At 39.0% G+C, this 16,182-nt stretch overlaps 1 protein-coding gene across 1 annotated transcript in view; it reads left to right on the top strand.

The window, feature by feature from the left end:
* Window positions 1-16,182, top strand: part of tox3 (TOX high mobility group box family member 3) — a 196,345-nt gene that overhangs the window by 147,317 nt on the left and 32,846 nt on the right. Inside the window, exon 3 of the mRNA XM_061922170.1 lies at window positions 7,037-7,288. Within this exon, the coding sequence (XP_061778154.1) occupies window positions 7,037-7,288 (252 nt within the window). The remainder of the gene's footprint in view (window positions 1-7,036; window positions 7,289-16,182) is intronic.

Here is a 16,182-nt window from a genome sequence, read left to right as displayed (position 1 = left end):
ACTTATGGATAATTGAATGCAGAATTGCAAAGATGCTGGTTAACACCTTGCACCACGGTGCAAAGATAATTTGGCATGTTTTTCTAGCAGTGTAAATATATATATATATATATATATATATATATATATATATATATATATATATATATATATATATATATATATATATTTACGTATTTTATTTTTTTATTATTATTTTTTTTGTGTTTTGTTTTTAATATTTTGTATTGTTTTTTTTATATGTTTAATGAATCTTATGGTTTGCAATAAAGATTGATGATGATACATATATATATATATATATATATATATATATATATATATACATGTATATATGTGTGTGTGTATATATATATATATATATATGTGTGTATATATATATGTGTACATATATATGTATATTATATAGACTTAGACAAACTTTAATGATCCACGAGGGAAATTGTTCAACTCAGTAGCTACAGTAGCTATAAAAATACAATATAATATAATATATCAATATATATTATATACCATATATATAATATGTAAATATTGCATATATGTTATATTTTATAGTGAAGGTTTCTGTGATTTATCCGTTATACAGTGCTCAATACCAGGGTAGAGCAAAATGTATACGTTAGGTCAGGAAAAACGCAGAGGCCATATCATCCCAACAAGCCTGTTTTGCAGGTTTCCCTGCTCTTCAGGGGATTTTAACATTTCAAAACACGGGTTTTCCTTTTCGTCAAGGCATTGTATTATTTTGAAATCCCCTGACGAGCAGGGAAACCTGTGAAACAGGCTTGTCGGGATGATATAACTTCTGTGTTTTTTCCTGGCCTATCGTATAGCTTATATTTTATATTTCTACTATGGTACATTTTTAGTCTACTCTATACGTGCATGATCCTTTCCATCCTTTGTAACTGAGCTACTGTGTGGAACAATTTACCCTGTGGCTCAATAAAGGTTGTCTAAGTCTAAGCATTTGTGCTTTTCAGTTCAGTGTGTTGCGCTGTCACAGAGGGTGCGTTGTCGAGCACGCTGAGCGGTGTGAGAAATTTCAAGACAGGGTTTAAATGACTACACTGCCAGGATAAATAACACCTTTGACAAATTCACCCTTTTGCGTGGAGCTTTTTACACAAATAAATGCAGTCAGTTTCCAGGCCAACATTGAAGATGAGGTTTTTTTCACCTGACAGTGTAATTCAGGGTTGTCACGATGTCGATGGAGAGTTATAATAGAGGCTCTGAGCACGTCATAAATTCCATTTAGATGTTTTGAAAAAATGCTCCACGATTATTTACACAAATGTCTCATTGTGGGGGGGCTCTCAAGCCAATTATGTCCATGTCAAGAATGTCCATAAACAGACCAGTCCTGAGTTGCAGTGATTATGTCTCCAAATAACGGCTTGACTTGTACATGTCGACGGGTCATTTTGGCCAGATTGCTTTCTGGGAGGTTTTTTTTTTTAAAGTGGAACATTATCACCAGACCTATGTAAGCGTCAATATATACCTTGATGTTGCAGAAAAAGGACCATATATTTTTTTTAACCGATTTCCGTGTTACGCCTGTTCGGCATTGTGGTGCCGGGTTGATTCCCTCAAGGATGCGTTGAACGATAACACAGCAAAGGTAAGGTTTGAATATTTATTTGAATAACAAAAGGAGCTATGAAACAAAAAAACACTGAAGCGACGCAAAAGGCAAACAAAAGATGCTAGCGTGTGAGCTAGGAAGTACAAACAGAATAACACTTGGCATGAAGGCACAAAATGTATAACAAATAGAATTAGCATGAGAGCTAAGAAATAGCAGGTGGCTTAGCATATGAACTAGCGGGAAAATACATACAGTCGTAACGTTGCGTGAAAGCAAGCTATAGTCCCAGGCAGAAGAATGAAAAGAGCAAGGCTTATAAAGGGAAGGTGATTAACAGAGAACAGGTGTGCAGGAACCGGGCGTAACAGCTGAAACTAATAAGTAACCATGGTGATGGACTAAATGGGAAATAAACGGATCAAACGGAGAATGAGAACAAAGATGGAAAAATAAACAATAATATGTGAAGATCCGAGTCACGGATCGCAACATTCCGAACTCTAAATGGGTGAATTTTGGCGAATTAAACGCCCTGCTATTGTTCGCTCTCGGGGCGATGACGTCACAACGTAACGTCACCTAGGTAGTCAATCCGCCATTTTCTCAAACACATTACAAACATCGAGTCAAATCAGCTCTGTTATTTTCCGTTTTTTCGACCTTGGAGACATAATGCCTCGTCGGTGTTGTCGGAGGGTGTAATAACAATATCAGGGACAGATTCAAGTTGTCTTACGTGGAGTGTGCATCGATTAGCACGGCATGCTAATCGATGCTAACATGCTAGTTAAGCTAGCTTTATATACATATTGCATTGTTATGCCTCATTTGTAGCTATATTTGCATCCAGCCTTTAATGCCAAACAAACACATACTAATCGACGGATTCATGTTGCACCAGTGTCAAAAGATCCAAAAGTCCCTCGTCTCCACATTTTACCGGCGATGCTACGACACACATGGCACAGAGATGTATGGATACCATGCGACACTCAAAGCAGATGCATTTCCCACAAAAAAGTCAACAAAATCACAATGGTTAGTTTTGTTGATGTTATTGACTTATGTGCTAATCAGACATATTTGGTTGCGGCATGACTGCCAGCTAATCGATGCTAACATGCTATTTAGGCTAGCTGTATGTACATTTGTAGCTATATTTGGATCCAGCCTTTCACTCCACCCACATTTAATGCCAAACAAACACTTACCAATCGACGGATTTAAGTTGCTCCAGCACATTTTACCGGCGATGCTACAACAGACATGGCACAGAGATGTATGGATACCCTGCGACACTCAATTGTTGGTTAGAAGGCGATCGCCGAATAGCTTCAATAGCTATAGCAATAGCTTCAGTTTCTTCTTCAATTTCGTTTTCGCTATCTGCCTCAATACTCCAACCATCCATTTCAATACATGCGTAATCTGTTGAATCGCTTAAACTGCTGAAATCCGAGTCTGAATCCGAGCTAATGTCGCTATATCTTGCTGTGCTATCCGCCATGTTGGCATCACTAAATGATGTCACAGGAAAATGGACGATGGATTTAAAAATAACGTAAAATCAGGCACTTTAAAGCCTTTTTTCGGGATATTCCATGATTGATTGATTGATTGATTGATTGATACTTTTATTAGTAGATTGCACAGTTCAGTACATATTCCGTACAATTGACCACTAAATGGTAACACCCGAATAAGTTTTTCAACTTGTTTAAGTCGGGGTCCACGTTAATCAATTCGTGGTAAGTAAAATTTTGAAAAAAACTTTGAAAAATAAAATAAGCCCTTGGAACTGATTTTTATTTGTTTTAACCCTTCTGAAATTGTGATAATGTTCCCCTTTAAGAACCGTTTGACTCAGTGGCCCCCATACTGCACTCATGTGGACCTGCCATGCGGTCATTTTGAATATACACAGGCTGTGCACACTGTGGCTTAACGCAAAACAAGACCCGAGTGTGCAAACATTCCCGTCTCCTAGAAGGCGCGTAAGCAAATTAAGCGTGTCCGAAAGCTTGAATGCGAACGGCAAGCGGGATTAGGCTGTTTGATGAGCAGATTCAAGGGTGCGACAAAAAGAAACACTCCTGGCCGGGCGTAATCATCAGTGAAAATGTTCTTTAAAGCCCTGCGACGTGTATTCTCAGCGCACTTCAAGCCAAACATCTCGCATCCCAGAGATTAAGTGGCTTTATCGTGCATCCTCTCCCTCTCCCGTGATTGCCGCTTGATTTTATTATTTTTTTTTTTTTACCCAGCCTTCCCTCCCGCTCCTCAAAGTGGACGCTAATAGCTTTTAGGAAATGTTTCATTTGACTGCACTTACAAGACGAGTGTATTACTACCTCTCTTTAAAAGTCCCATATTATACTGTTTTGCAACGCAAGTCTCAGAGGTGCCACAATAGTGTGTTGATGTTGGAGTTTAGTTTAAAAGTGCTTTTAGGAAGCCTACAGTTGTCTGCAAAAAGCACCATTTTTACATTTCACTCTACAGCAGGGGTCACCAACACGGTGCCCGCGGGCACCAGGTAGCCCGTAAGGACCACATGAGTCGCCCGCTGGCCTGTTCTAAAAATAGATCAAATAGCAACACTTATCAGTGAGCTGCCTCTATTTTCAAAATTTTATTTATTTACTAGCAAGCTTGTCTCGTTTCGCACAACATTTTTAATTCTAAGAGAGACAAAACTCATATAGAATTTGAAAATCCCCAAAAATATTTTAAAGACTTCGTCTTCACTTGTTTAAATAAATTCATTTTTTTTTTTTACTTTTCTTCTTATAACTATCAGAAAGACAATTTTAGAGAAAAAATACAACCTTAAAAATGATTCAAGGATTTTTAAACACATATGCCTTTTTTACCTTTTAAGTTCCTTTCTCGACAATTAAATTCAATGTTCAAGTACTTTTTTTTCTTGTAAAAAATAATAAATACATTTTAATTTAATTCTTCATTTTAGCTTCTGTTTTTTCGACGAATAATATTTGTAAAATATTTCTTCAAACTAATTATGATTAAAACGCAAAAAAAATATTCTGGGAAATCTAAAAAATCTGTAGAATCAAATTTAAATCTTATTTCAAAGTCTTTTGAATTTATTTAAAAATGTTTGTTCGGGAAAATCTAGGAGAAATGATGATTTGTCTTTTTTTAGAAATATAGCTTGGTCCAATTTGTTATATATTCTAACAAAGTGCAGATGGGATTTTAACCTATTTAAAACATGTCATCAAAATTCTGAAATCAATCTTAATCAGGAAAATTTACGATTACAATGCTCCATAAATTCTTCTCTTCATTTTTTTTGGTTGAATTTTGAATTTTAAAGAGTTGAAATTGAAGATAAACTATGTTTCACAATTTAATTTTCATATTTTTCTTGTTTTCTCCTCTTTTAAACCGTCCAAGTAAATGTTTTTTTAATCATTTATTCTCTACAAAAAACCTTCCGTAAAGGAAAAAAAATGTACGGCGGAATGACAGAAAGAAATAGCCTTTTTTTTAAAGATATATATAGATTTATTTATTAAAGGTAAATTGAGCAAATTGGCTATTTCTGGCAATTTATTTAAGTGTGTATCAAACTGGTAGCCCTTCTCATTAATCAGTACCCAAGAAGTAGCTCTTGGTTTCAAAAAGGTTGGTGACCCCTGCTCTACAGTGTTTCCCATGGAAATGCAATCTATTTATGGCTGTAGCGCTATCAGGACCATGTAACTATATTTTGCATTTATTTTTTTTAATGCTAAAAAGCATTATACATATATTAAAAAGCATATATTTGGTGTTAGTACCAATATGTTTTTTTTATTTTTGTTTTGCTCCTTTTTTCAATTGTTGCTCACTCCTGGGTTATTATGCAACAAAAACAGTGCAATTAACAGTGTAATGCAGTTTAAATTAGGAATATACACACCACATCTTTCATATAACATAATGTAATATAAGTATTACCATTTGTCTTAATTAGTTTTTATTTTTATTTTATTTGTTTTATTTTATTTTCATCATGTGGTGTTACTACTGCCTAGTTTCTCTTGTTATAATCTTATCATAACAACTGTTATATTTTTATTATGTTTAGTTACTTTTTATTTGTTAATCTTAAAGGTCTACTGAAATGGTATTTTCTTATTCAAACGGGGATAGCAGGTCCATTCTATGTGTCATACTTGATCATTTCGCGATATTGCCATATTTTTGCTGAAAGGATTTAGTAGAGAACATCCACGATAAAGTTCACAACTTTGGGTGCTAAGAGAAAAGCCCTGCCTATACCGGAAATCGCAGACGATGACGTCACATGTTTGAGGGCTCCTCACATATTCACATTTTTTTTAATGGGAGCCTCCAACAAAAAGTGCTACTCGGACCGAAGAAACGACAATTTCCCCATTAATTTGAGCGAGGATGAAAGATTCGTGTTTGAGGATATTGATAGCGACGGACCAGGAAAAAAAAAAAAAACGCGATTGCATTGGGATGGATTCCGATGTTTTTAGACACATTTACTAGGATAATTCTGGGAAATCCCTAATCTTTATATTGTGTTGCTAGTGTTTTAGTGAGTTTAATATTACCTGATAGTCGGAAGGGTGTCTCCACGCATGTCTTGACGCGCAGTGTCTCAGGGGAGTCGACGGCAGCTATGGACGGCACAAGCTCAGCCTTTCCCCGGCAAGAATTGACTTTTTAACCACAATTTTCTCACCGAAACCTGCTGGTTGACATGTGGTCGGGATCTGTGTTCTCTTGACCGCGCTCTGATCCATAGAAAAGTTTCACCTCCGGGAATTTTAAACAAGGAATCACCGTGTGTTTGTGTGGCTAAAGGCTAAAGCTTCCCAACTCCATTTTTCTACTGTGACTTCTCCAATATTAATTGAACAAATTGCAAAAGATTCAGCAACACAGATGTCCAAAAAACTGTATAATTATGCCGTTAAAGCAGACGACTTTTAGCTGTGTGTGTGCAGCGCTCATACTTCCTAAAAACCTTTGACGTCTTGCGTACACGTCATCATTACACAACGTTTGGAAGACGACACTCCCGGGGAAATTTAGATTTGTAATTTAATAAACTAAACTGGCTGTATTGGCATGTGTTGCAATGTTAATATTTCATCATTGATATATAAACCAGGCCTTTAATGTTATATTTTCAATTTTATTTCCATTTACTGGTTTTGGGTTTTGTACATTTATATTCATATCCTGTACATTCACCATTACAGGTGGCCCTCTGAGGGCAGCCATAATTGTGATTTGGACCTCAATGAAAATGAGTTTGACACCCCTGGGCTTGACTATTTTAAAAGTTTTTCAAAATAGGAATCCTTATAAAAAATATAAAAAACTGTCAGTTTTCAATCAATGTCTACCATTCAGTAATTCTTCATGTTTCTTCATTTCCCTTCCTCCTCTCAGACATTTCACACCCCAAGTCTGGGCGATGAGGAGTTCGAGATCCCTCCCATTACGCCGCCACCCGAAATGGAACCGGGTTTTGGTCTTTCGGACGGAGAATCGCCTTTCCCGTCAATGCCGGAGCCTCCGGTCCAGCACAGAGGTTCCTTCATCCCTCAGTTCCCACCTCAGAGTCTGGATCTGCCCTCCATCACCATCTCACGCAACATGATGGACCAGGAAGGGATGACTCTCAGCAACGGACAACCGGCGGTGAGTAATGTCTGTTTGTAGCATGTTGCTCCCAAAAGAACCATTTTCTGTGCACCACTTGTTGTTTACTGTACTTTACCGTGAAACAATTGACTTCATGTTTCATCCATGATGGCGAAGACCCTCCTTTTTAGCTTATTTTCCCGGCAAGTGATGGTCAAACACGTAGCGGCAAGCAGTGGCGGTGTGAGATTGTTGTCTGGGGTTGCAAAGGTGTTCTTAAATGCCACAGCGGTGTAGAGGCAGCGAGGGGGAAAAAATGGAAATGTCATCTGGCTGACTGACTTGCTTGTCTTGCAGACCTATTAGAAACAAATGGCACGTTCATTTCAGAGAAAATGTAAGGGAAAGGACAAGAGTAGGATTTTTTTTTTAAACGAGAAAATGCGATTTTGGTAGAAATTGCACGGGAATGCTAAAAAGCCGAACTGAAATGCTAACTGTTAGCATGCTGGCCGGGTGTTGTCAAGTAATATAAATACATGACATTTGGGTAAACTGATGCAAAATTAGCAAAAAAAGATAGCATACCAACTAAGGTTGTACGGAATACCGGTATTAGTATTCGGTACTATACCACCTCTAAAAAGTAGCGGTGCATCATACCCCCATACCACCAACTGAAAATGTTTTATGGCCTGTAACTAAACACGTTTTTACGAAGCTTATTTCAGATGATGTATTGAATGTGTGGTTTTGAACGCTACATATGAGTACGTAATGAGTAAATTCTATTGTAATATATATATATATGTGGGGTGGTATTGCTCGGTTGGTAGAGCGGCCGTGCCAGCAAGTTGAGGGTTGCAGGTTCGATCCCCGCTTCCGCCATCCTAGTCACTGCCGTTGTGTCCTTGGGCAAGACACTTTACCCACCTGCTCCCAGTGCCACCCACACTGGTTTAAATGTAAAAATTAGATATTGGGTTTCACTATGTAAAGCGCTTTGAGTCACTAGAGAAAAAGCGCTATATAAATATAATTCACTTCACTTCTAATACCTCAACAAAAATGTCCATTGACACCCATTTAAACCATTTGGTTTCCCCCTTAAAACCTTACTACATCCTGCGAATTATTTCCTGAGTTTGTGAACGATAACAACATTGACAAAAAACGTGTTTTAATGGTAAAAATATTGATCTAATAACTGTAGTTCAGGGTTTGTTAGCCTTTTTGACTTCGGGGCCCAACTTTTCCACTCCAGAGAGGCCCAGGGCCAACTCAAATAAAAACTTAATCCATCCGTCCATTTTCTACTGCTTGAATTGTATTTCTATTTATTTAACACATAAACCTTAAGGCCTCGATCAGGCTTATTGGAAAAAATAATGCTGTTGTAACAAGTGTTACAACAGCATGACTTCGTAAAAAAAGAGTGCGGGTACTTTTCTGGCCCGCCTGCAGTCCAGACCTGTCTCCCATCGAAAATGTGTGGCGCATTATGAAGCGTAAAATACAACAGCAGAGACCTCGGACTGTTGAACGACTGAAGCTCTACATAAAACAAGAATGGGAAAGAATTCCACTTTCAAAGCTTCAACAATTAGTTTCCTCAGTTCCCAAAGGTATATTGAGTGTTGTTAAAAGAAAAGGTGATGTAACACAGTGGTGAACATGCCCTTTCCCAACTACTTTGGCACGTGTTGCAGCCATGAAATTCTAAGTTAATGATTATTTGCAAAAAAAAAAAAAAAGTTTATGAGTTTTAACATCAAATATGTTGTCTTTGTAGTGCGTTCAATTAGATATGGGTTGAAAAGGATTTGCAAATCATTGTATTCCGTTTATATTTACATCTAACACAATTTCCCAAGTCATATGGAAACGGGGTTTGTATATTGCACTTTTGCATATGCATCCAGGTTTATGGATGTATGTTATATTGTCTTTATATTCCAGCGAGTTCAACCATTTTTGGGGGGGAATTGAGGGGATAATTATGATGCGTTCAAGAGTCTTACGTGCGGTAAAGATCGGCTTGGCTAATATCGGGATCAACACATCACTCGTTATCATAGCACTTTGTCATCACTGCTAGCATTATGCTAAACAAAAGCCAAATACAAAGCAAAACACTCATGGGCCTATATAGACTCAGTGAGATTTCCAGAATTCTCATGTGATGATGCTTTGAACTCCAAGTTCAGTTTGACGCCTGAGTCATATTTTTTTTTCCATGTCTTGCTGTATTTATTTACATTCCATACGGAGGGGGGGAAGGACCATAAACTTTTACGGCCTCCGTGCCCGCGGGGCCCGGCGAGATAATTGCAGGTTTTAAAACATCCACGTTGCGTACAGTAAGCGACCCCCCCACAAGGGCTCCTGCCTAAAGAATTTTCATTTCACGGTCAGTTAAGCCTCCTACATCTGGAGGAACCTTGACACAATTACATTCCGGACCGTTCTCACGACTTGCTGGAGGATTAGATTTGATTCCCCGACATTATTCCTCTTTTAAGACCATTTGCATGGCTCATGTGTCTTGATTGGAGTGCGCTTGGGAAGGCAGGTTGTTATCGGCCAGCGCACATTGTCCTCCTTCTCCCCGCCTCCCTCCTCCGAATGGGATTGATTCCCCCAAAAGTATGGCGACGATGACGTCGCCACTCCTTTCACCTGTGTTTTTATCTCCGAGGGGGAACTTTGAAAGGAGATAAGAGCCGTTCTCCTGTGATTTACGAGGCATCGAGAGGTGTGTTTTGTCATTGTTGCCCACGCGCTGATAAAGCGATGACAAGCTTATATACATGATTACATTCGCCGCTGTTTGTTGTTGTTGTTGTTGTTGTGGCTGCAGGGGGAAACAAATGAGAGGTGCAATGTTACAATTACATTTTTCATCAAGATGCCTTCCTGCGCTCCTTGTTTGTGCTCACACTTGTGGTTCGGTATAAAAAAAAAAAAATACTCACTCGATTTACGAACGCTTCTATTCGCAACCTTTTCGGTCTACGAACCTTTACATCAGGGGTCGGGAAACTTTTTGGCTGAGAGAACCAAGAAGCCAAATATTTTAAAATGTATTTCCGTAAGAGCCATTAATAATAATATTTTTTTTTACACTGAACACCACTAATCACGTGCATTTTTAAGTAAAACCAACATTTCTAGGGTATAATAAGTCTGTTATTCTCTGTAAAAACATTGTTATTCTGAACCTAACTGTGGAGGGGGTGTGGCCTGCGGGTCTGCAGCGAAGCGGGGTGTTGCCAAGACCTGCCTCGAAATCAGCGTCAGGTGCGTAGTCGGCCCACCTGGGCCTTGTTATCTAATCACCTGTCGCTATGTTATAAGCGGCAGCCATGAGGAGAGACGGGTTTGGGGCTGGAGCCAGAGTGCGAGCGAGAACGAAAGAGAAAAATACAATTGCTGGAAAGCAACTGAGAGACTTATTGAAAAATAAAACAATATTGTAACCCTGAAACAGGCTCTCATGTCGGTGCTTGGTGGTCTGAAGAACCCCCAGGAGGGCAAGCCCCACATTAACCAATAATAAATAAATAACTTTTTACCATTAACACAACTTCTTGAACAGGTGCGGTACAAAACGGATGGATGGATTACAATGCACGAGAATGTTTTATATTTTGAACGTTACTTTTAACACTGTGATTACAAGCGGAATTATTCATTACTTAGCGTGTTAAGCAGTGTCAGCTCGGATTTATCAGAGAGCCAGATGCAGTCATCAAAAGAGCCACATCTGGCTCTAGAGCCATAGGTTCCCTACCCCTGCTTTAGATCATGGGTGTCAAACTTTGGCCCACCGTGTAATTTCATTTGGCCCTTGAGGCATTTTCAAATTAACATTAGAGCTGGCCCTGCCGCTGTAACACAGCATTCACCGCTAATACTCATACTTGCCAATCCTCCCGATTTTCCCAGGACACTCCTGAAGTTCAGTGCCACTCCCGAAAATCTCCCAGGGCAACCGTTCTCCCGACTTTCTCCCGATTTCCACCCGGATAACAATATTGGGGGCGAGCCTTAAAGGCACAGACACACAAGTGAATGCAAAGCATACTTGGTCAAGAGCCATACAGGTCACACTGAGGGTGGCCGTATACACAACTTTAACACTGTTACAAATATGCGCCACACTGAACCCACACCAAACAAAAATGACAAACATATTTCGGGAGAAAATTCTCACTGTAACACAACAGAATAAATACCCGGGACCCCTTGCAACTCTAACTCTTCCGGGACACTACAATATGCACCTCCCGCTACCACTGCATTGTTATTTTATTTTCAAATGTATTAGCCTGCGGAAAAAGTTAATGTTGATATTTACCTCAGAAGGATGCAAATAGAAAAGAGGCATTCATTTTTTTATTTTATTTTATTTAATACACCATTGATGTTTTTTCATTAGTTTTTTCAAAGTTGATTTTGCACTAGGGGCTTCACGGTGGCAGAGGGGTTAGTGCGTCTGCCACACAATACGAAGGTCCTGCCGTCCTGGGTTAAAATCCAGGCTCGGGATCTTTCTGTGTGGAGTTTGCATGTTCTCCCCGTGAATGCGTGGGTTCCCTCCGGGTACTCCGGCTTCCTCCCACTTCCAAAGACATGCACCTGGGGATAGGTTGATTGGCAACACTAAATTGGCCCTAGTGTGTGAATGTGAGTGTGAATGTTGTTTGTCTATCTGTGTTGGTCCTGCGATGAGGTGGCGACTTGTCCAGGGTGTACCCCGCCTTCCGCCCGATTGTAGCTGAGATAGGCGCCAGCTCCCCCCGCGACCCCAAACGGGAATAAGCGGTAGAAAATGGATGGATGGATGGATTTTGCACCATTAAGTTATATAAGCGTTGCATGTTCCATATTCAGTGTTAAAGTGAATCAGTGTAGCAAATTGAGCAATAATTAACGTTTTTATGCATGCACTTTCTCTTGCTACTTCAAAGCTTGAATGTTTGATTCATTCATTATTGTTATTTATTTTCAAATGTATTATTAGCCGGTGGAAAAGGTTCATTTTGATGTTTCCCTCAGAAGCTTGCAAATAGAAAAGAGGCATTCAATTTTTATTTAGATTTTTTTTTATATGTCATTGAAGGTAATAAGCGGCAGCAAATGGATGGATGGATGGATGATATTTTTTGTTATTATTATTATTTGAAACTTGATATTACACATCACTATAAAGTTATAAGCCTTGCTTGTGCAATATTCAATGCGAAACTTGTTTGGGTCCCTATTAAAAGGTTAATGTGTTCAACCTAGGCCCGCGGCTATGTTCAGTTTTAAATTTTGACCCACTCTGTATTTGACTTTGACACCCCTGCTTTAGATCAAGGAAATGTGTGCCAGTCCATCGCCAGCCAGCCATTGCCCCCTTGTTATATTGGTGTGGTATAGTGTTTTTCAACCTTTTTTGAGTCAAGGCACATTTTTTTTCACTGAAAAAATCCTGAGGCACGCCACAAGCAAAAATCATTAAAAAACTAAACTGAGTATCGTATTTTTCGGAGTATAAGTCGCTCCGGAGTATAAGGCGCACATGCCGAAAATGCATAATAAAGAAGGAAATGTTATGATCCGGCGCCCGGATCATACATTATTTGGATTTTGAGTCCTTTTGTGTATCTCGTTTGTTCTTGGACTCTTTCGATCCTTAGTTGGCGCACTTCCTTGTTTGTTTCGTCACCATGGTAACTTGATGTTTCACCTGCCTTGTTCGCACACCTGCTTTTGATCAGAGACTCTATTTAAGCCTGCCTTTTCCGTTCACTCGATCTCTCCTCGTAGTTTAGTGTGCATACAGTTTGTGTTCACTAGTGACGACTCGGCTACCTGTTTTTTGGACTCGCTAGCTTCCGTGCTTAGCCTCTTGTGTTTCCTAGCTCCCATGCTAGCGTTTTGTTTTGCCTTTTGGGCCAAGTGCAAGTTGTTTCTGTTCTTAGTCTGTTTTTAGTTTTAATAAAACCATACTTCTTACCTTTACGCTGTGTCCGCGCCCGATCTGCATCCTGAAAAAGCTCCACCTGGATAACGATGCCCCGAACACGTCACAGGGAATAAACATATATAAGTCGCATTTTTGGGGGAAATTTATTTGATAAAACCCAACACCAAGAATAGACATTTGAAAGGCAATTTAAAATAAATAAAGAATAGTGAACAACAGGCTGAATAAGTGTACGTTATATGACGCATAAATAACCAACTGAGAAGGTGGCTGGTATGTTAACGTAACATATTATGGTAAGAGTCATTCAAATAACTATAACATATAGAACATGCTCTACGTTTACCAAACGTTCTGTCACTCCTAATTGCTAAATCCGATAAAATCTTATACGTCTAGTCTCTTACGTGAATGAGCTAAATAATATTATTTGATATTTTACAGTAATGTGTTATAATTTCACACATCAGTCGCTCCTGAGTATAAGTCACAAAAACTGCGACTTATAGTCCGAAAAATACGGCACTAGCAAAAACGAGTAAAAAAACTAAAGTTTAGGATGAGCTTTTTTGCAAAGGGAAGAGGCCGGGGGCTCCCACTAATTATTTTTTTTTCATGTATTCATTTTTCATGCACTTATTTGCTATATTTATCTGCCACACATGGACGGCCGGTCCGAGAAAAAAATCCCGACTTTAAACCGGTCCCTGGTGCAAAAAAGGTTGGGCACCCCTGATATATAGTACAGTCCAAAAGTTTAAACACACACTTTCTCATTTCAAAAGGTTATCTTTATTTTCATGACTATTTACATTCTTGATAGTCACTGAAGGCATCAAAACTATGACACCTGTGAAGTGAAAACCATTTCTGGTGACTACCTCTAGAAGCTCATCGAGAGAATGCCAAGAGTGTGTGCAAAGCAGTAAGCAGAGCAAAGGGTGGCTATTTTGAAGGAACTAGAATATAAAACATGTTATCGGTTATTTCACATGTGTTCATTCATATTTTTGATGCCTTCAGTGACAATCTACAATGTAAATAGTCTTGAAAATAAAGAAAACACATTGAAATGAGAAGCTGTGTCCAAACTTTTGGCCTGTACTGTATGTCTAGCAAATTGTCCACTGATGCAGGGTCAATTTATTTCATCTGCTCTTCATTTTTGTCTCCCAGCATGCACCTCCACCTCCCCCTGGCCCCCACACAGCGAGCTTCTCATCTTATTTCCAATAACACCTGGTGCCTTCGCTGCATTCTGGGTGTGTCCTGGCGTGTGCAAAGGACACAGATAAATTGGCTCTGTCCGTATTTTCCGTTGTATTATTGGATTTCAAACATACTACACATAGTCGTGTTGTAATTCCGGGGATACAGCCTGACTCCATTTAATACCATGTCCATCCATTTGACCGCTCGTCCCGTTCAGGGTCAAAGGGAGGCTGAAGTCTGTCACAGCTGGCAGTAACGTCATGGTATGTATCGTAAAGCTTGTTTCAGAAGCAAAAGTTATTGTCATTTTCTGTAATGCTGTCCTTGTAGAAACATCTAAATACATTTTAATTGATTGGATTAATCTTATTTTTATGTATATAAGTGAAGTGAAGTGAATTATATTTATGGAGCGCTTTTTCTCTAGTGACTCAACGCGCTTAACATAATGAAACCCAATATCTAATTTTTACATTTAAACCAGTGTGGGTGGCACTGGGAGCAGGCGGGTAAGGTGTCTTGCCCAAGGACACAACGGCAGTGACTAGGATGGCGGAAGCGGGGATCGAACCTGCAACCCTCAAGTTGCTGGCACAGCCGCTCTACCAACCGAGCTATACCGACCCTTCATTTGTTTGCAAAGAAAAAGAAATGCAACAATTATTTGATGAGGAAAAGAAGCTTGGATTTATATTATTTTGATTCGATTAATTATTTTGACTCCGGGGCCACATTGGGTTAAAAACATTTGGCCAGGGGCCAGCTTTACATATATATATATATATATATATATATATATATATATATATATATATATATATATATATATATATATATATATATATATATATATATATATATATATATGTCTTGATTGGATTATCCGGAGAATAGTGCTCGATACCGTGGTAGAGCGCAATATGTAGGTGTGGGAAAAAATCACAAGACTACTTCATCTCTACAGAACTGTTTCATGAGGGGTTCCCTCAATCATCAGGAGATTTTAATGGAAGCATTCACATACAATGGTTTATATAGAGCACAGAGTGGGTGGGTACAAGCAGGCGTAGGGTGTGGTGATTGGCTCATGTGTTACCTAGGAGGTGTTTCCGTCTATGGCGGCATGTTGAAATGATTTCACTGCGCTTGTTGAGGGATGATAGCTCTGGATGATATATAATAAACAGTTTCTCTTTTAAGCATAAGTTGCATCTTTTATTACCACTGTTGTAAGGTGTGCTGATAAAAGCCGCCGATAAAACCACAAACTTCTACAGAATGGACATACCAGAACATAACTCTTTACTGGACAAAAGCATCACCAAATCATACAAAAAAGCGCAACCCAACACTTTACAGAACATCCACCTGGAAAACAAGCGGATCGCAACCGAACTGGACATTGAGGACAGGGTGGACGCCACAGCCAACAAAGAAGCCTTCATCACACTGAAGGACCACAAACCCAACTTCGCAAATAACCCAACATGCCGACTAATAAACCCAACTAAATCCGAAATAGGAAAAATCAGCAAAATAATCCTGGACAGAATCAACACAAAAATCAAGGACAAAACACCACTCAACCAATGGAGAAATACAGCAGCAGTAATCAAATGGTTCAACAACATCCAAGACAAACAACAACACAACTTTATCTCCTTCGACATCGAAGAATTTTACCCTTCCATCACGCAAGACCTACTGACCCAAGCACTAAACTTCGCCTCGGACTACGACTCAATCACAGGCAACGAAAGAA

Source organism: Nerophis ophidion, linkage group LG02 (genome assembly GCF_033978795.1).
Source record: "Nerophis ophidion isolate RoL-2023_Sa linkage group LG02, RoL_Noph_v1.0, whole genome shotgun sequence".
In the NCBI taxonomy this organism is placed as follows: domain Eukaryota; kingdom Metazoa; phylum Chordata; class Actinopteri; order Syngnathiformes; family Syngnathidae; genus Nerophis; species Nerophis ophidion.
Note: the sequence above shows the minus strand (reverse complement) of the source record. Positions and strands in the feature narration are given on the sequence as shown.